The sequence below is a fragment of the Cinclus cinclus genome, chromosome 1, assembly GCF_963662255.1.
Source record: "Cinclus cinclus chromosome 1, bCinCin1.1, whole genome shotgun sequence".
In the NCBI taxonomy this organism is placed as follows: Eukaryota; Metazoa; Chordata; class Aves; order Passeriformes; family Cinclidae; genus Cinclus; species Cinclus cinclus.
Genome location: NC_085046.1, coordinates 96,487,213 through 96,508,342, shown reverse-complemented (window position 1 = coordinate 96,508,342; position 21,130 = coordinate 96,487,213). Strand labels below are relative to the sequence as shown.

Below are 21,130 nucleotides of genomic sequence, written 5' to 3'. Positions count from 1 at the left end.
AAAATACTTTCCTCAGAGGAAGAGAAATTAACTGAAACTACAAAGAGACTAATACTAACCATGCAAGATCCCAGAAGAGCCAGGAGTATTATTAAAAGTGACACTTTTATTAAATGAATAAATATGTCCCTTTTGGACAGCTGGTGTTGCTGGTTTTTATTAAGGTCAAAATAGTGTGAATATTCTATATCTTTGTGGAGCTTTCCACACTACAAAACTGTGTAGAGTTAATATGTTTAATCAAGAAATAACTCTGAGAGCAGTGCTGTAGTTTTGGTAAAGTCAAGTTGCAACACTGCGAAGATGTGATTTGAAGAAAGTACTATCTAATAAAGATGGTTTATGATGTCCCAAAGTGTAATGTCATTGTTTTCAGGAAATGATATTGTCTTTGCTTTCCCTCAGGATAGGTGAAGTAATTTCTGAGATAGAAAGTATGGTTGTACAGTTGTCACTTTGCAACCTTAGTAGAAAAATCCTAAAAGTTTTATGCTTTGTAAGAAGTATACTTGTAGAGGATTTAATTACATACCATGTTTTCTTTTAAAAGTCTTTATAATTAAACATATTGATGTAACCCAATGGTAGGGCTTTAAAAGAAAACACTTATTTTCACTGATAACATTCATCTTCGTGGCAACAGGATACTGTCAGTAGTATTATATTATAATATGGTTAATTAAGCTTAATTGTTTTAATGACACTATATTTTCTGCTTGTACTCAGTTTAGACAGCAAGTTGAGGGGAAAGCTCTGCCTGCTCTAATTTCCTTGGTTTTTTAAATTATTTAGTTTTTTGGTAATGGGAGGTATGGTTGATCCAAATTTAATAGTAATGTATTTCTTGTGTTGTGTCATTTAATTTTGTAGAATTTGTATTGAATTAAGGGTGTTCACGTATGGCAAGTGGAATCATTAAGTAGTTTTGGGTTTGGGAGTTTCTTCAATGTATCCTTGAATTAATAGCATAAAATTATATCTGGTATTGTTTATAGAGCTGTCCAAGTACTGGAGAGAAGAATGAAGTAAATTGCTGTCATAGATTATAAAACTAGGTTGATATCTAATCTCTTATTTGTGTAATATAGTCTAGAGGATTATCATTAATCAGTTTCTCATTGAACTGCTAATGTTTGAATATTTGATAATTCAAATATTTTTTAAAAAATTCTGGTTATGGCAATATTATAGAATGCTTGATAGGTTGTACAATAAAGTCCTCTTGTTTAAAAATGCTTTTAAAGTAAAACCTAGTGTGTTTCTTGTTAAAAAATTTTGGGAGGATTTTTTTTTTCACTACACGTTCCCAAAGTTTACTAATCTGCATACTTTTTTCTTAGAAAGTTTTTCATTGAACTAAGTGAGAGAACTAGATGTTGTTGCCCAGAAATGGTCACTTCAGCCTTGTGTTTTCCTTTCTGTGTGCACAGTGGTGCTAAAGGTGATTACTGTGTTCTGTTAAAAGCTGCAATTAATGTTTATCAGTACTATTAATCCTCTCATAGAAAAAGAGGACAGACAAATGTGAAAGCTAGAGATGTGTGGAGTGATTTCTGACAGAATTTTCTCTAATGGCAGTCTTACAATGCTTTTCGTATTCAAAGTTCATGAATTTACTTGCATCTCAGGAATTGTCTATTTTGGCAGTAATGACAGAAATGGAAGCAAAAAAAGTTTACAAAGGATTGGAAATCAAAATGTATGAATTGACAAATTGGTATACTTGTGTAGAAATAATTGATGCTCCCAGGATTTTCCGGACTATTAAAGTAAAACACAGTCATTTTAAAATTTCTTCCCAAGATAATTCTGTAATGGAATACGTTTGTAATACTGTCCATCTTTAAAGAACAACTAATAGAATCCATTGATTTTGTTCACAGATTTTTAGGCGTTGTTGGTTGGTTTTCAAGAAGGCTTCCAGTAAAGGACCCAGGAGGCTAGAAAAATTTCCAGATGAGAAGGCAGCATATTTCAGGAACTTTCACAAGGTAAGTCATGCCTTTCTTATGAACTGAAGCATTGCCTGTTTACTGCTCTTCCTTGGGAAGAGTGTGTTCTTGCTATGTCTAATTTGCAAACAATACAGTGAAATCCATGTTGAAAACCTAATCCTGGCAGTAAAAGCAGAGTAAAACATCCATAAGTCTCAGTGATGCAGGTGAGATATCACACTTTTTTCCCCAGATGAACACAAAACCTTCAATGTATGTGAAGCGACAGAATGATGTTTTTTAGTTAAACACTTGTAGTTTGGAATGTGTAAAATTGGCTGCCTATTCAAATTTTTAATTAGTAGTTATTAGCTAAATATTAAACAAATACTGAAAAGCTAGATACCTCAGTTGTAACGGTGACATTCTTTAAATGTGTAAGGTTTATCCCAGAACTCAAGTCTTACAAGCCTTGTCAACAAAAACTGTTTTTAGCGATAAAAAATCAGTACTTACTGAATGTGATAGTCCCTGCTTTCTCTATCACTAGCACTTCTGTGATGGGAAACAAGATATTTGAGCATTAGTTCTCCTTTCTGTCTCATGAGTTACTGTTATCAGCCCCCCAAAGTCTGTCAATAGACTTCGTGCTGCTTAATCCTACAAGAGGGTGGGGATCTGTGCTGCCTTCTATCAAGTAACTGTTAGCTTTATGACATATCAATATTAGATATTCCATTAAACCTATCAAGTTCAAACACAAATTTGACTTAACAAAGGGCCATGCAGCAAGCAGTGAAGAAGTGTAAATGTAAGCTTAGATCTCCTGAAGGTAGGTGAGGTGATTTTGCCATAAAACTACAAATTTGCTTTCAGGTTCCAGTAGCCCGACTGGTCTAGCATGGGTTCCCCTGTGGGGACACAAGTCCTGCCTGAAAACTGTCTCCAGCATGAGCTCCTCTCTCCATGGGTCCACAGGCCAGAAGCCTGCTCCAACATGGGCCTCTTTTGTGCTTTGGGCTTTGTGTTTTTGTATTGTTTTCTTTTAATTCTTTTCTGAGCCAGTTATGCCTGTAGCATACTTAGTATGTTAAAGGAACCCAGAAAGATTTAATGTTGCTTGTAAACTGTCATCATTGTAGAAAAATAATATAAAATGCAGGAGTTTTTTGAGAAGCTAAGAAAGTAACATAGATACTGATGCAGCTGCATGTTGTATTGCTGGAAGTGTCGTCATTTGCAAATGGAAAGGGCGGGTGTTACTCTTCATCATCTGTTTTTTCCCCTCTTATTCCCCTCCATGAGGACAGGAAGGAAAGAGAAAGAAATGGATACACTTTCCTATTTAAAAGGATAATGTGTTTCTGGCTGTAGAGAAAGAAGAATTGTATCTGTTCACTTGGATTATATCTGTTTTTCAAATAAAGCCATGAAATCATTTCTGAAGGTATATTATCACAAAATAGAAACCCAGAGTCTTATTCTCTGGCTTGACTTTTTTCCCAAGGATATTTTATTATTTCATAGTGATTATTCTCCTCAATTGCCTCCATTCTGATAAATAAAATAGTGGTGAAGTAGATGTGCATGAGTTGTGAATAGTCATCAAGCGTGACTATTAAGGGAACAGCGCAGGTTGTTAGAGGATCAAATATAGTTATTTGATTGCTGATGTTGTATGAAAATATCCTGATTTTCTTTCTTTCTTTTCTAAAGCTGTTTATTGGTTCGCTATATTTCAAAGTTGTTCAAAATGCATATTTATCTCTAGTCAGTGCAAACTATTAGCCCTATTTTGAAATTCTCCATTTCCTTTCTCACTCACAAAATATAAAGATGGCATATGGTACAAAAAGTTGAAAATTAATTCTGAACACTGAGATTCAATGAAAAAAAGTATTAAATATTAAAGAACTGAGATTTGGTGGTTTTTTTAAAAAAAAGATTAAAATATAAGTTGCAAGCCTGACTCCTTATGAAAGGACAACATGCATAAAGGGACAAAAGGCTCTGTTTACTTGCTAATATTCATATAAAACTATATATATATATATATATATATATATATATATATATATGTATATGTATGTATGTATTGACCCTGACATCCTTTTCCCTATACAACTTTCTTTCTAAGTATTCGAAGAGGTTGGTGTAGAGGGGCACTCAGAGTGTTTCTCAGGCAACTTATGTTCTTCAGACTTTCAGATCAGTCTAGGTTACCTTGGGAGAAGGCCTAGGAGTAGCACAGAGTTGGATTGTATTGTGCATTGTTTTTAGCTTTCTTATGCAGACATATGGAAGAACATTTTACATCTCAATTGGAAACATACCTAAAATTAATTTATTTGATATATCTGTGTTCAAATCACTATTCAGGATCACAAACAGTACCCTGATATAAGTAACTCATCAAGGTTTCCATGTTTGAGCTTGAAATGAGGTTCAAATGAAATTCCTCTTTAAAGTAGTTTACCAAGATGACTATATTTCCCATATTTATGTAATAAAGTTGTGTACTGGGCAATATGATTTTTAGAAGGGGCTAAACAAAGAAAAAAAAACCCAGAACTTGTTACACAAAGCTAGGATAATTGAAATTAGAGATTTTTCTGGTTTACATATGCTAAGAAGCTAGTCGTTAATGAGTAAAAAAGCTGTTCTCTTTAGAAAATTGATTCCCCTCCCCCGAGTATCCAGGCAATGTATGGGTTTATTTGTTATTCAGTAATTCTGTAAATTGCTGTTGTGCATTGCTTTGGTGTTGGGTTTTTTCACTAGTAATTTTCTTACTATAAATAACAGCAATGGCATTAGTCCTAGACTAGTGCCTCCTGACAGCAACAGTGCATATTACATTCATTCGCCAAAATGTGACCTCATCTGTTCCTTGCAGTTTCTGGTATCAAATTAAAACTTCTCATTACTGTAAATTTAGATCATTGCACTCTTGCTCAGTTAAGTTTATGGCTTAGCTGTTCTGTTTTCCCTTGAACATTCATTGAGGATGTTGTGCAGAACATCTGTGTTGACTCTCATTGCTCCCTCGAAAGAGCGGATAAAATAGCAATAGCTCTGCATCCATGCCAGGGGTGGGTATGTTCTTGGTTGACACGCCTTCACTGTGAGAAAAGACCAAAAACAGACACTGCATCTTTACCAACTTAAAAGAGAGCAAAATTTAAAAAGATTTCTTATTTCTGTAATAGAAGATATATGGTGTATAAAAAGTGAATTTTTCATGCTTTGGAGATGTACTGATCAGGCGGTACCAGTGCCTGTAACCCATTAGGAGAGGCTTTCATGAGCATAACAGAAAGTCAGCATGGTTAAGTAGCAACATGAAGATTACTAGAAATGAGAGATCAAATGTCCATACCTAAGATTATATCCAAATGACTTAAAAAACCCGTCACACTGTTGACCAATTAATTGTTAAAGCAGAATTAGAAAGAGCAAAGTCAAGCTTGAAGAGCAACTAACCAGAATAGATTCTGACCCATCAGGATCAAAAACCTTGCCAAAGATTCCAGAGCATGAAGCAAATGTGCAAGAAAGAGAATAGAAATAAACAATTTCACGTTGGGGTTTGCTGTACAGAAAAGTGGCATGCTCTGGTGTGGGTATGCAAGGGAGGGTTCTGTAGACATATCTTTGTATCATAAACTTCATCGTAGGTACTTCAGGCCCTGCTACACAGAGAACAGAGTTACTCCAGAGCCCAAATGCCACTTAAGGATGATATAGCTGAATTACTAATGGTAGTCCATAAACTCCAGCATGGGAATCAACAAAGAAGGATTCTCCCATTCCTTGTAAAATGTCCAGCCCCATTCATGCATGCTTGTTCTCCACTTATAAGCTAAATAGCCTTCACATAAAGCGAAGGTATTGGGAGTTGGGTGTGTCCCTGACAATATATAGCTGTCTTGGAGCAAGACAAGCTTGAATCTGTTAGTGCTAGTGTGCTTAACCTTCAAATAAATAGCTGACATCTGGCATAGAGATCAAGACTTACTGATTTAATCCCCCCAATATGAGAGATCTTTTTCTGTTAAGATTGTGTAAACAACAGCTATCTCTAAGGTTTTGAATTTTAAGTTAGCAAGATAAAAGTAGGATAAGATTTTTAGATTTATGTTATTTGTTTTTCCTGTCATTATGTTTGATTATGATGTGCTTTATATAAATCTGCAAATGCAAAAGGAAATAAATTGCAAAACATTTTAGAAATTACTTCTGATAGTCAAAAATGTATATGGGACAGATGGTGTTAAGCACATTATATAATATGTATGCACAAAAATAGATAATAATCAAGAAAAAAAAGCAGTAGCCTTCTAACTGTAGTTTACTGGATTAAATTTTCAGCCAGGGCCACACAATGGTAGATACCCTACAATTTTATTTCACGGCCTGATTGTCCTGAAGAAATTTTTGGAATGCAATCCCGGTGATTTATGGCAAGCTCTTGTATCAGCTGTAGCAGCTTCTTGAGCACTTCTTGGCAGGGTCTCCTGTGCACATGTGCACACAAACACACACCCAGATACTCCTGATTGGTAAAAGGAAGAAAGGGACAGGTTCTGTTTGTGCAGTAACACACAGTGTGCAGGAACAATAAGATATTTATTCTTCCACAGCACAGCTCCCGGTCTCTAAGTGAGATGGCCTTAAACCATGAGGTGCTCATTTCAGGATAAGTGAATTCCTGGTAACTTTGAAAACCACTGAATTTTGCCACAGTCATATATGTGCTAGCTCCCATAATTTTCAAATGTAATTACAGCCCTGACATGAAAAATATAAATACTTACATATGTTAGCATTATCATAATCATAAGTACTTCTCTCTCATTGTTTCCACTTAGTTGCCTTTGGGTTATTCGGGTTTGTTGCTTTCCTTCAAGTTCTCTAGCCATTTCCAAGTTGCCTAAATAAAGATTCTTATTGCTAAAGAAATGTGAAGTAGCCTACTGCTTATTCTAGTTTTGTCTTAGAGTTCTGCTTTACTGTGGAGCACTTCAGATTCTTATTGTAATGGTTTGAAAGCAAAACTAGTGAGAGCCTCCAAGTTAGAAATCCAATTTAATAGGAGAAAAAAAAAAGAAAAATAAAATACATGCAGTAGTACAAAAGAAAAACCCTTGACAGAGTCAGAATGCAACCTGACACCCTCTTAGTTAGGGTGGTGGTAGCAGTCCAGATGAAGTGGTACTTGTTGAAGTAGTGATCCTACAGAAAGGTCTGGTAGCTCTTGTCCTCTGGAAAACAGCAGGTAAGGGCTGCCTTGGTGTTCCAAATCTCTGTTTTTATCCAAGTAGGAAATGTTTGGCTCCTCCCCTGGGCGGAGCATTTCACAATGGGATGGTGTAATTTCATCAGTTATGCAGTGGGACTCAATGGCCCATTAACAGAAGATATCCTCCTGGAGGAAGGATGGCTCCTGGAAAAGATAAAGAACACTGACCCACCTAGTTTTTTAACAGATTGCCCATGAACAGAAGATAACCCCCTCTGGAGATAAGGATCACTGCCCTGCTTGGTTTCAACAGATAGTGGTAGAATACATATTTTTGGGCTCATCTTTGCATTGTAACCTAGGACAATTATGGTGCTCATGTTCACTACAAAGCAGAAGTTGTGCAAGTTTCCTTATGGACTTTTATGTTCTGGCATGTTACTAGTATTTCTCATCATATTGTATTGTTTCTCAGCTGCAAAGGTGTTCTTAAAAAGAAAGGTGGACAGCCACCAAAATGTAAGTTTTAGGCCTAATTTTTGTGCTTTTTGTGATAAGATATTAAAACACTTGATTTGCCTCTAAATTTAAATATTATTTGAATTCCCCTCCTGCCATTTTTTTTCCCCTTGATATACTTGTTATGCTGTCTGTTTCAAAATCTCAAATTAAAACCTGCCTGTCAACCATTCCGCTTCTACTATTTGTTAGTTGATCTATGGTCTATGGTTCCTCAATAATTCTTTATTTTCTCATCTGGTTAAATTTACTCAAAATTTCATATTTGATGAAAGCTAAATAGGAATATCTTATAAAGATCTGGTCACGTTCATAGATGTTGTTTGCTTTGAAAACCACTCCAGATTTAGAACACTTTTTCGTTTCCCTCTTCTCCCCTTATTAAGTATGGTATTTTTTTTTCCCAGAACTTCTTTCAAAAAAATTCAAAATAGTGATCTCAATGTAGTATTTGCTAACGAACCCAGTGAGTGTGTGTGACTATGTCAGTTTTGAATAATATATTTCAAGGTTTTATCTGCAAATAATTCAGAATTTAATGTATTTTTTTTTTAATTCTTTGCTCCTTGAGGTTGGAAGAAGTGCCCAAATCTACTTTGTGTGGTTTTTCATCCCTATTTTGCCAAGTCTTCCAAAGCAGAATAACTAAATCTTCCTGAAACTATATCCTTATTTTTCCTCATTTTGACATGTAATTATCTTCAAATATTTGTGTACAGCACTTTCAAGTAATATCTTTTAGCAAAATCATGTGGCTGGCATGGGAAGGTTGTGAAAGACATTGCTTCAATAGACTGCTATTATTCAGCCAATGAAATTACAGTGAAGCCTATTTAAATGAATAACTGTTATCAAAATAGCTACGGTTCTGTCACCAAACAATAAGATTTGCACTAATTATCAGATGCCTCTTAAAATATAGAAATATTTGAACAACTTGATTGTTCAAAGCAAGCATTCCATGTACCAGAAGGCAAATTGCAGGAATAATTGTAGCTGTGCTGGTAATAAAGCTGTTAATAGAGTCTGAGCACATCAAAGGGCAGCATACAAACTAATAAAACAAAATCTTTTTCAACAAAGATTGTATCAAGGCAATAACATCTTCTTTCCTTAACAATGTAATGAAGAAATCCACAAGCTGAGCATGCTGACAGGAGTTTGAAGTCCTACAAATATGGACCTAAGATGCATAAGTGATCTATGAGTCCCTTCCTGTAGCCATTCATCTAATACAAGTAATACAATGTATTAATTTGAAGCATAAATTGACAGGTTAAATAATGAAGCAGTGTCAATGTATAGTGTTGAATTCCTCAAAAGTGGCATCAGTGGCCAAATCTAAGTTTCAAGGAGGGAATAACAGTAGGAAAACTAAAGATAATCTTTACTTATAACACAAGGCAACACCAAGACATGTTAGCAGTGGTTCTTATATGAAGATCCATGTACACTTTAGTACAGTAAATTCGTAGTAGTAGTTGAGTGTGTGTGTAAAGTTTGGCAGCATAAGGGACACACTGCTCTTAGTGTTTAAATACAACCATATATTCCCATCATATTAGGTATTAAAAGAAACTGAAAGATCAAAACTTTTTCTTGGAAAAAATAATGTTGGAAAGGGGAACAATGTTTAAACATTTCAGCAGGAGGAGAAAAAGAAATATAATGTAAAGCTTCCAAAATGTCATTGAACCACAGAACAATTCAGGACTTCTGGAGCCCATCTAGTTCAATCCCCTGCTCAAAGCAGCCTCAGCCAGATCACATTGCTTATGGCCATGTCCAGTTTTGTTTTGAGTATCTCAAGGACTGGAGGCTCCATGATCTCTAGAAAGCTAAACAAGAAGTCCCACACATGCGGCCTGATAACTGCAGTAGAAGAGGCTGGGAACTAATTGTTTGGAGTGCAGCTCTGCTGCAAAAGCCCTGAGGATCCCTTTGGGAGCTGAGCTGAGCTAGCTGTGTAGCAGCAATGAAAGCAAACCATGTCCTGGAAAACCTCAGGAGGAGTATGGGCAGCCCCGTGAGGACTCTCAGCCTGGAAGGCTTCTCCATACTGAGCCAGACCTGTAATCTTGTGTCTAATTCTGGTCCCCTCACTGCTCTATTCAAGACAGGAAAAAACTCCAGTGTCAGTGAGGAAGTTGGAGGTTGGAGAAGCTGTGGCAAGACTGAAGGATCTAGATTTGCACTAGTGAGGAAAGAAGGCCTGGGGGCAACTAATCACAGTCTTCTAATTTTGATAAGGTGGCTGAGGTGTTCTCAAGGATCCTCAGGAAAAGGACAAGAGGCAGTGGGCAGAGGTGCTTCAGGGGAAATTTGCTTGATAGAGGAAATAAAAAAAAAAGCATAGCCAACTGATGTTTAGAACAACTAAACAGGAGAGCAGACTAAGCAGAGAGGTCAGTATTTCCTCTCTGGAAATCTTGAAGACCTAGCATGGCAAGGCCCTTTGTAACCTAATTGAAGAGTCTGCTTTCAAGGTGGACCAGATGATTGCCAGGGTTTCCACCCAGCACAGACTTTTCTGTGAGCTATGAAGTTTATGTCACTAAAGCTGCTACTCTAGCTCTTGGTATATCTCTGTGCTGAATGTATTGTGTCAAACTGGTCTTGTCCTCTCCTGAGCATATTTCAGTGGTGGGGAAAATATCCTTAATCTTCCTAGTGTCTCTTAAAACAGTCTCAGGAGAACTTTTCTTTGAACTGCTCTAGTGTTACTGCTTTACAATAGAGGATATGATGGTTTATGTGTCAGTCATGTATATTCTGCTTTTGCCATGAAAATCTAGCCATGTTTTGGCAAAGTTCAAAGCCTTGCAAACCTGTATTTTGTGCATATTTTTTGGAAGCACTTCTGACTTTGACAGCTAAAATGTTTCATGTCATCTGTAAAGCTTTGAATATGATAGAAATTCAGATAATTTTCTCTCTTGAGCAATGGAATATGTTTACCCCAGTTCATTCAGTACTAAAGACTGATATTCATTGTAAGAACTAAGCATTTTTATAGACTAGTACAGGGACAGGTGTTTGAGGTGAGATCATGGAGCCATTCTCTGTATGTATATCCCCTGGCGCTTGGTCACATGGAAAGGAAAATGGTTGAATTAAAACATAAGAGAAGAACTAGACCAAATGTTAAAGCATGGAGAAAAATAAAGGAATAAATATTCTGGCACTCTATGAAGTACCTTGTCCTTTGGATAGCTGTGAGAAACACCAAGGTCAGTGGAAAGCTGGCTTCTCAAATAATTGCTATGAGAAATGCTGAAGTGAGGAATGGGATGGGGAGATTTTGAAGAAAATACATATTACTAAAGGTAATAAATCTATTTTAATTGGCTGCACAAAGCCAGGGAGACTTGTGCAGAGATAACAATCCCAACAATGAGAGGGAGGTGAACAAGCAAGCAAAGAGCATGGACACAGTCTGTCACTTCAACTCGACTATACCTGGTAAAAAAGTCTGTGCAGCAGGATAGGTGCACATTAACAGAAAGCAAGGAGAAATTGTTCAGGTTTATGCACCAAAGTAAATTGCTCTCCAGTAACACTACCTCATTTGTTCCAGCAGCTGGGAGATATTCAGACGTGGCCCAGGAGAGGCCAGTTCCAAAATAAGAAGAGCATGTGTTTGGAAGAGAGGGTTTCAGTATCGGGGACCCTGATGAAGCTGGCGGATAGGCACTTAGGAGGGGAGAGACTGGAATTGAGGTCTCTGAAGCAGGTCCTTATTAGTCCTTGGGGGGGAAATCAAGAAGAATTGAGCTAGAATATAAAACAGCTGGGCTTGCAGTGGAGATTTGCACTAACCAAACTCGCCTTTTTAATGCAAGTGAAAAGCAAAATCTGGATATCTTAAATTCAAAACGAAAGCTTAAAAGATATTTTTTTTTACTTTCTTTTGTTTTCACCATGCAATTCCTTGTTTCTTCCCTCCAATATAATCCACGTGTTTCAGAAGCAAGGAAGGTGTAAAAGAAAATTAATATTTGTAAAACCATCTGTATGAAATATACTTGTGTGATGACCATTACAAAAGAAACTTGAGAAGTCAGGTCGTACCATTAAGTCAGAAAAACATTATGAATTTATGATAGCCAAACAAATTTTTAAAGCCTCTACTTAGGTGAATGCTATTCATAATTTATTCTGACTGTGGTGAAAAATAGTTATAGAAAATCAAATCCAATCATATATTTATGACAATGTGTATCATTTTACATGTAGAATAGGTACCAATAAACATAAACATATTTATTTATCATAAGATACAGGCTAGGAAGGCTGTAAATCAGACCCAATGGAGCCCAGTGCCATAAACAACAGGAAAATGGTAAACCACGCTTATGGAACTAGCAGTCGAAGTACTATTGAGGTCTTCCTTTCCTAGCCTTCAGCCCTTGACTCTGCATTTGTATTTTTTCCAATATTTTGTGCCTCTATTTTCACTATTCAAGTGTAGAAAGTAGATACACTACATAAATAATAAAAGTTCATGATGAAAGTTAAAGACCTAATTATCTAGACTGCAGTTTATAACACTAGTAAAAAAAATATGTTATGTGAGGATTTTTTTTTTCCTAATTACAACATATTCCCTTGAAGCTACTTTGAATTATGTGTCTGTGTTGCTGGGGAATGTTCACCATGTGGAAATGGGAGGGGGCGTGGACCCTTCTGCAGTTGTTATAAAAGGAAACAGGTACAAACAGCAGGTTATGGTGTATGAGGGAGGGCCAACAGGTTTGGTTCTGTAATTTGTTTTCTCTTAATAAAGGAAGGTGAAATATCATAAGTCTTATGAGTACTAAGTTTCATTTAAGGTTTTTGTTTACTTGGAGTAAGAGAGGCTCTGCAATGTAAATAAAGAGCAATTTATTATGAAAATTAGCACAAAACTATCTAATTTTTACTTCTTCATAGAGGGAAATTTGAAATTCAAATCGGTGGCTGATGAAGGTTATTAAAAATGCATTAGAGTTGAAAATGTATCTGTTTGTAATTGTCATAATAGATACTCAAAATTAATTTATCCCCAATGACAATTAAGCTAAAAGAATTTTCAGATTATCAGCTAACAAACTTCAGTTAATTTTAGAAACAAATAAAATGAAAACATTTCAAAAGTATGTAAAACATCAAAACTATTTTTAAATAATCCTAAAAGAAGGGTTACATTTCTGTTTAGAATCATTCCTTTTCATCTCTTGCAAATTACTTCACTCTCAATTTTCTTTTACCTCAGTTTCTCTCTATTGCCTTTTTCTCACTTTCACCTTTTTCTCCCAGAGAAGTCTGGACCACTTTGAGTGTATGTGTACACACATGCATAAGCATGGGCTGAATTTAGATTAAACTAAACTAATTTATTTTCCCCTCTGTACCAGGTAGTTTTTCATTAGTTGATGTGTTTTTCTGATGAGCATCTAGGGATCTCAAAAGTAGTCTAGTGCTATCAATACTTCAACAATTTCTGAAATGCCTATAATATATATGTTTATGTTTAAGAACAGCACCAAAATGCCTGTTTTAGCATTGATGGATTGGGATGGGAGTTATTTTTAAATAAACTGAGGCATATTTACAGCCTTTAAAAATCAACAGAGGAAAAAGCTTTTCTAAATAATACTTTGTAGTGGGTGTGTAAGTATTAATGTTTTCTAAAAACCAGACAAACCAGAAATTGTTGGCTAGTGGATATGTTTGTGATTGTGCTTGTAGATGTACACACATGGGCTTGCACAACTTGCTGTTGTCCATGGCCAGCAGTGTGTCTGAGCCCCCAGCTGAGTCCTGTGCTTGTGTGTGTATTCCTCCCCTTCAGCATAAGGTGGGAAAGCCAAGAATAAGGAAGGCAAAGTCAAAGATGTCTCTTCTCTTTTTTCTGGCTAATGTAAATTATTTTTTTCTGAATATACCTCTTGATAGTTCAGCAGATACTCGGCATCTGAGCGGTCCTTAAAATCTTCACCGTGAGTTTGTTCTCAGCTGTGATTTTTTCCCCCTGTGTTATGTTAGAGGTAAGCCAGCCTTTGTCACCTGCTTCTGACCGCTGTCTCCCTCATGGTTTCAAGATCTAGCTAAAGGGAGCTACAGCTGAAATTAAAGGCTTTCACAGATTGGAACATGTAGGAAGAGGAATTACACCTGGGGCTTGGCCACTGGTATCATGTACAGCATAAACACAGGCATAATAATTTATGTGCATTGAAAGCCTATGGTTACTTGGATGCTCTAACACTCCTGACCCAGTTTGTCAATGCAGTGAGAGATTTCATGGTTAGGGTTTTAACTTGCAGTTTAGCAGAAAGAATTATATATATACACATCACTTCCTGCATTCAAGTGATTACTGCATGTAAGTGATTTGTCTTCAAATTTAGTCTATGTTAATAAACATTTTTAATTGAGCTGATCTAACAAGATCATTTTGGAAACTAATGCTGATTTAAATAAATTGAGAAGAAAGTTTAAAGGATGTTTTGGTAAGTTTCTCCTTTTCTTTCTACTCAAAGACAAGTAACATATTCCTTTTAATTAACCAATATCCTTAGGTCAAAAATAAAACAAATCTGGATGTAATCATGTACTTTGGGAGTGTCAAAAGTGAAAACTCTGAAAAGTGGAAACGGTTTCTAACTGTCCAGTGTATTTTAGTTGTCTCACAAGGATATTAACACTCATCCAATTATCTAGTGTTCATAGTGAAATATTGCATAAATATTGTTTGCTACCTGCTAACTGTAGCAGGAAGTTTGATATTTAAAGCTTTTTTTTTAATTGCAGCTGAAATTTGAAAGGATAATTGTGAAACCTATTTCATTTCAGTTGTGAATCATCTTCCCCCTCTGCCATCTCTCTCTAGCATGATGTTATTTTTCAAGTGCGTACCTGGGTTGCAAATTTTAAAAATTGCGTTGTTTTGATATTAAGGCATTAGTTTAAATTTTGTTAACACTCACTTTTACAGAAGGCTGTATTTTTCCTCTTTTATTTTAATGCATACACAGTAGCCTGGTATTCAGATTACTCTTCAAAATGAAAGGTTAGATTGGAAAACATAAAACACATTTCAAAGGATCTTTAGGATACCAAGGAAATGGGATTGAGGAGAACTGGGATTTTTGTTCTGCAAATAAACTGGAAGCGTGAATGCATTTTTTTCGGTATGTATTTAAAAATCCTAGTTAAAATGTTTGTTAAGGGAATAATTCCACGTACACATGAACGGATCAGGTTTTAACTGTCGCTTTCAAATACCAGGCTACCAGCTAGAGCCAGACTAATCCCAGTGGGCTGGTTGATTTTATGGGTTAGGCAGCAGCTCAATCCTGACAGTATTACAGCAGCACAGCTTGAGAGAAAGTAACTTGGCTTGAAAAAATCCTCACATCTTTGCCTAGTAAAGGCAGCTGATATGATTTTAATATGCTTACTCTGCCCTGGTAGGTTTGATTTACTAACGCTGTCAACCAATTTGGAATTTAAAGTGGCATAACAAAAGCTAGTCGGGGAAGGTTGTTTTACATCCTTAATTTTTTTAGATTTCATTGAGACAATATTAAGAGTTTGTTGCTGCTTATGTGGTAAGTGATCAGTTAGAGTACGCCATGAAACTGGTTACCTGGGTTGTAGCCCATAGGAAAGTCAGATGTTCTAATACTTAGAAATAATAAAGATTTAAAGAGTGAAGTTTTCTTTATACCCTTAAAAATTTTGAGCCTGCTTTTCCCTTCTTCTAATCTGAATCTCAACCTCATGAGCTTTATTTTAACTGGATTTTCCCCCTCCTCTTCTCCAATTATAGCAGAGGAAGATGAGTAGATGATTTTCGTGAGTGCACTGGTGTTTGGGCAGTGGTCAACCCACTACAGTTGTTAATAGTAATAATTTTTCTTTCTCTTCCATTTATTTAGATTTTGAGAAATTAAAATAATTATTTTATTTTGTATTAAGTCTAAATTTGCATAATGTCCTCTAGGTTTTCTAAAAATGCTGAAAAATTCAAACATTCATTTTTTAAAAATCTCAATTTTATCTGGAGGATAAGAAGGAATTATTCATTATCCTTCTACTATCAGATCTACACATATTTTTTCCCATCAAAGTTTTCTTTTTTGCCTGACATTACTGCCTTATACTTAGCCTGATTTATTTAAAATATATTCATTAATTCTGCCTGGGGTTTTTTATTATTATTTTTATGATGTACTTTTCCAGTTAACAGACAGGATTCCTACTGCTGTTATAGGCGTGGTTTCCTTTTTTATTTAGAGGAATGAACATTTACTTGTTAGAAGTTTCTTAAACACTTACTCCTCTGAAATAGCAGCTGGAGACCTGCCCTAGAGGCATAATGTGGAGGTTGATATGCCACTCCTTGGCAAGAGTCCTGGAGAGTGTTGTTACCATAACAACTCATTTTCCAAGGGTAAATCCACATGAAGTGATGGGGAAAACTTTTCTGTTCTCTTTCCGAATTGTTTTTGCTCTTTTATGATCTATTCTTTCACTTCTCTGATCTTGGGATTTCTCCCTTATTATGTTCCTCTTGCAATCTTGTGGTTTAAGATTTGCTATTCTTTCATTAAATTGGTTCTTTTCGCCTTTCTTTTTCTGCCTCTTAGTACATTTTAACTTTAAATCGTGTTCTCCAGTCTCTCGCATCTCCTTGTCCTATTGCTGGTTTTGTGCAATATATGCTGATGTCGTGGAAATGTGTTTCATTTTAAATACTCTGAACGGCCTAATCCCATAAGGGTTTGCTCAAACTCACAAAGATCCAAACATCCTTGCAGTTCTATTAGCACCCCTTTCTTAGACTAAGAAGTTACTTCTTATGAAGTGTTCTCTTGTCCAACTCCCAGTCACAGCCGAGGCACCTCTGAGGTCCAAGGTCTGAGCAAACATGGTTGCGCAGGGCGATGTCCAGTTGAGTCTTCAAGGATGCAAATTGCAGAGCCTCCCTGGGCTGCCTGTCCCACTGCTGGACTGTCTTCCTGAACATCTCTTGTTTATTCCCATTATCCATCTTCCTCTCCCCCAGCACAGCTGTGAAGAGCCTGGCTCTGTCTCCTCGATAATCTCCCTGCAGGCACTGGGGAAGCTGCAGCTAGATGCCCCCAAAGCCATCCCTGCTGCAGGATGGAGCAGCTACTGTCTTCAACCTCTCCACCCCACAGGGCAAGTGGTCCAGTTCTGGCAGTCCTGGGGACCCTCTGCTGAAGTCACTTTGTCATATCAATTTCACTGGAGTTCTAAAACTGAGCAGAGTAATATAGATGTGATCTAATGAATACTAGGGGGGAAAAAAATCACTTCCTTTGATTTATGTCCTGTGCTTCTGTTAATGCAGCCATTTCCCCAGTCCAAAAGGCCTTTTTGCTTTTCAGGCAGCATGGCGCCTTTTCTTAAGAGCCCAAATCACATCCAGCTCCATCCAAAGCTGTAACAAAACTTCTTCTCTGTGGCAATTGTATTTAGCAGTGTTGAAGGAGCCACTGCTAGCTGCAGATAGTATGACTGAAAGCTGAGCTGGAGGCAGGTGTTCAGATGCTTTGAGATCATGTCTGTAGTCTTTTGATCTGTAATGAGCCAACATCTCCTGTTCTCCTTTTGCAGATTGGAAGCAGCATACTAGTACTTCCTTTGTCCTTTTCTTGCTATGATAGTTGACATGGCCCTTGCTTTTTATATCACTCTCTTATTGTTTCTATGCTGTTTCTGATTTGGGGTAGTTTTTACTGTCTGGGCGTCACTCACTGGAGTCCCTGCTCCTTGCCCCTGTGTTGCTTTTGCTCTGTCCTAGTACTGCTTGTGTGGTATTATGCAACAGATGGTCGTATGTGGGCCATTATTAAGAAATAAGAGGATGAATGATTGCATTTTATAGCTCTCTCTTCTGCTTCTATTTTTTCTAGTTAGAATTTAAATGACAGGAAGGTAGTGTAATGCAAAACAGAAACCCATTTATGTAAATTCAGACCTTTTCCTCTGCCCAGGTAATTTCCAGGACTGTGCACAGTGGAAATAACATTCAGTAGATGGAATTGCAGAATCATTTTCCTTCCAGTTTCATATGGGAGGCACATATTTGGAAGAATTCAAATAAGATATAACCCAGAATAGGGCACTTTAGATTTTATTCATTATTTCTGTAGTTTTCATCTCTTTTGAACTTCCTTTCTTATTTACCATAGAATTGTAATTTTTGTAGTGATGCAAATATAATAAGTGATTTGGAAGTAATATTTCTGTAATTCTGGAAGAGTCATCTATTTAAATGTACAATTTGAGTACCAGACCCCATGATGTACAGTCTTTAAATTTCCATGTAATACAAAGGGAAATCATAGATCTTCAGCTGCATGACTAGAAGAGATTTTTAGTACAAGAAGCAAACAAAAGTATTCAGTGTATGTCAATAGTGAAGTGTTGTAGATTAAAGAGAAATAATTGAATTTTTGAATTGAATTTTTGTTCCTAAAATCCTTCCCTTTTGAAATAAATAAATATAGTTCCAAAGAAAGTAATCAGAAAAGAGGAAAATTACATTTACTTTTAAGAAGCAATGCACCTCTGTTAATATAAGCCTTTGTTTAAAACAAATGTCTTTTGGAATTTAATAGCTTTTCACATTTAAGAATATAACTAAGATACTGACATGATAATGAAACACCCAAATATTTTTAAGGATAAGTGTTTTAAAATACATTAGCAGTAACAGTCTCATAATAGAAAATATTTTTCTAGTGTAATGAAATTGTGATTTGTAATCATTTCTTGCTATTTACCTAGGTAACAAATGCTCACTCAAAAAGAAGACTTTAGGTTAAAAAACAGACAAGGGCTAAAGTGTTTTAAGAGAGACCAGAAGTTTGTTACTGCAAATCTATTTGAATTTTTCTGGCTACACAAAGGTAACTGACTACTTCAAAGCCTGGGTGTGCTGTTCAGAGATTTTATTTTCCTTATAACAATCCTAAATATTTTCCTTTATCATCAGCCTATACCTGTGTGTCCAGCTTGGATATACGCTGTGGCTGCCTGCCACCAAAGACTTTCTTATATTAGTAGTTTCCCTGCACTCAAATTATTTACTAAAAATCTGCAGCGTGACTTTATTGTAATTAAATTACAGTTGGCGTAGCTAGAGACAAGTGGAGTTCTGAAATCAGTCAGGAAGTTTTTTGGATAGTTTTCTAGTCTCTTGGCACAGACAAACACTTAAACTAATACAGACCAATCATTTAGTATTTCTTTGAACTCAGTCCCCTGGCACTGACAGTGCTCACACATTCTGGTACAGAGTAGGGAGTTGAAGGAATTTGGTACTAGAGTCAGATTTAGGATCTTCATGCAGAAAGGCGAGTTCAAGTTTCTGTGAACCTCTCAGGTTAAAAATTGTTATCATAAGATTTCAAGGAAATGAAGATTTTTTTTTTTTTTTTCCAAAGTGAGGGCATAAGCTAAGTACTTCTTGCCTTTTTGACCATGTAGCATGAGGTTTGTTAACTGTTAGTTCTTTCAGAGGATTCCTTAGTATCGTCTCTTGTTTTTAAGGTTGATGCACTGCTCTATATTTTATTAATTTATTTTTTGTTGTTTGATTGACCCAGATGTGGCTAGAAAGTATTTACAAGTTGTTGATAATTATGGACTTTATTATTCCTATGTAACATTTACTAAAGGAAACAAGTGGAAGCTCTGAATGAGACGTTCTTTTAGATGTGATGTTACACCAACACAAAACAAAGTTTTGGTCTTATGTCCAGACCAAGATAAAGAAAAACAATGAAGATGAGAGGAAGTGCATTGCATAACAAGTGTCAGAAAGCTTATTATAGGATCTTTCACATTCTTGTTCAGTGCTTGATGTGTCTGTAAAAATGTATTATATTGGTGAATAATCCAATGGATGAATAATTATTGGATGTCTCTGCTATAGCTATGTCAAGCCACATCTCCCCTCCTCCAAGAAAGAAAATAACCCCTGTATAATATATGAAAAAAACAAATCTAAAAGAAAGAAAGAAAGAAACCTTGGCAAATTTTGGTAGCATGTAAGCTTGGTAACTCTTCCACATGTTTTCATCAATCACTGTTAAATTGTCTTTCTAGAGAAAAAGCAAAAGTGGTTTTAAAGACTGGTACCAAAAAAAATCAAGAAACCAAATAGAATAAAAAAAAACAAACTAAGAAATGTATGTGTGGGCTGCTGAGTGATGGACATCTGAAGCAGGAGTTATTGATGAGGAGTAGGAGAACTGAGAAATGGTCCAGGTGCTAAGAGTCCCTAGCACAAACTACACTGAGCAACATATGGAGTACGGCACTAAATTATAGCACTAATGTCTAGTAGAGAAAAGAAAGGTCTCAGTTAACATGCTAATGGTAGTGGACAGTTGTATACTTCATAATCATAGATTAATAGAAAAGTATTGTTTCACCTACTGGAAGAAATCAAAGGATAAAAAAATCTATTTGCAAGTTCGCTCACAGAACAGGCAATATTAGGGATTTTATTCATTGCTGAAGTTAACTTTGGGGGAAATTGGAAAACTGATTTTCAAAGTTCTTGTTGCTTTGGGTTATTTTCAATGTAAACAAAGTTTTAGGTGAAATGTAATCCCACAATGGGAAAATGCTGCCTGTTTTTTTCTTCTTTTTTTTTCTTTTTTACTTTGGTGGGAAGGCTAGGTAAGGCTCTTACCTATGTAATGGCACAGAAATTTTTCCCTTTTTTATGTTTCTGTTACTGATACAAGGTTATCAATGGTCTAGGTAGTTCCAGAATGATATTTTGTTGTTGTGGAGAAAAATAATATTTTCAATGTATTAGACTGAATTTTGTCAACAAGTCCATTATAATTCCACAGGGAGCAAATTTTGGTATGATGTTTCTTGCTTAAAAAAGTAGATTTACCTAATGCAGTAAGCATAAAAAGCAGGGACTTTTTAATAATTTTTTTCAATTCTGTTAGTCTTTTAAACCTTAAAATCTGCAAAGGGATGTTTTAAATTATTTCAAAGTAGTATGATTTCATAAGTTTTCTTTTTGCCTTTTCATTGCTTTGATACTTTTCCCCTCTTAAAAATGCTGTCTTATTTTTGTGGTTTTTTAAAAAAAAAAAAATTGATAATATTTAAGTCATAGTTTTAAAAATCCCGGAGATAAAGCAATGGTTGCCAAGGCAAAGTTGCCAAGGCAAAATTCATTTTTTCCTTCATACAAGATAATATACTCTCTGGTGTTTCTTTTTTTTTTAATTGCACATGTTCAGCAAGTAGAGAAATGACTCATGCTTAACTGGCACTAAGTCCAGAATTCAGAATTTCATTAACTTAATTCTCTATCAATGGGAGGATAGACTTTCACAGTTTTGCCTCTCTCTTTCGGCTGTGACCATGAAGGGAAGCATACAGT

At 35.9% G+C, this 21,130-nt stretch overlaps 1 protein-coding gene across 1 annotated transcript in view; it reads left to right on the top strand.

The window, feature by feature from the left end:
- The window catches only part of DOK6 (docking protein 6), a 240,860-nt gene that overhangs the window by 91,405 nt on the left and 128,325 nt on the right, over window positions 1–21,130 (top strand). The window contains exon 2 of the mRNA XM_062500783.1: window positions 1,884–1,991. Within this exon, the coding sequence (XP_062356767.1) occupies window positions 1,884–1,991 (108 nt within the window). The remainder of the gene's footprint in view (window positions 1–1,883; window positions 1,992–21,130) is intronic.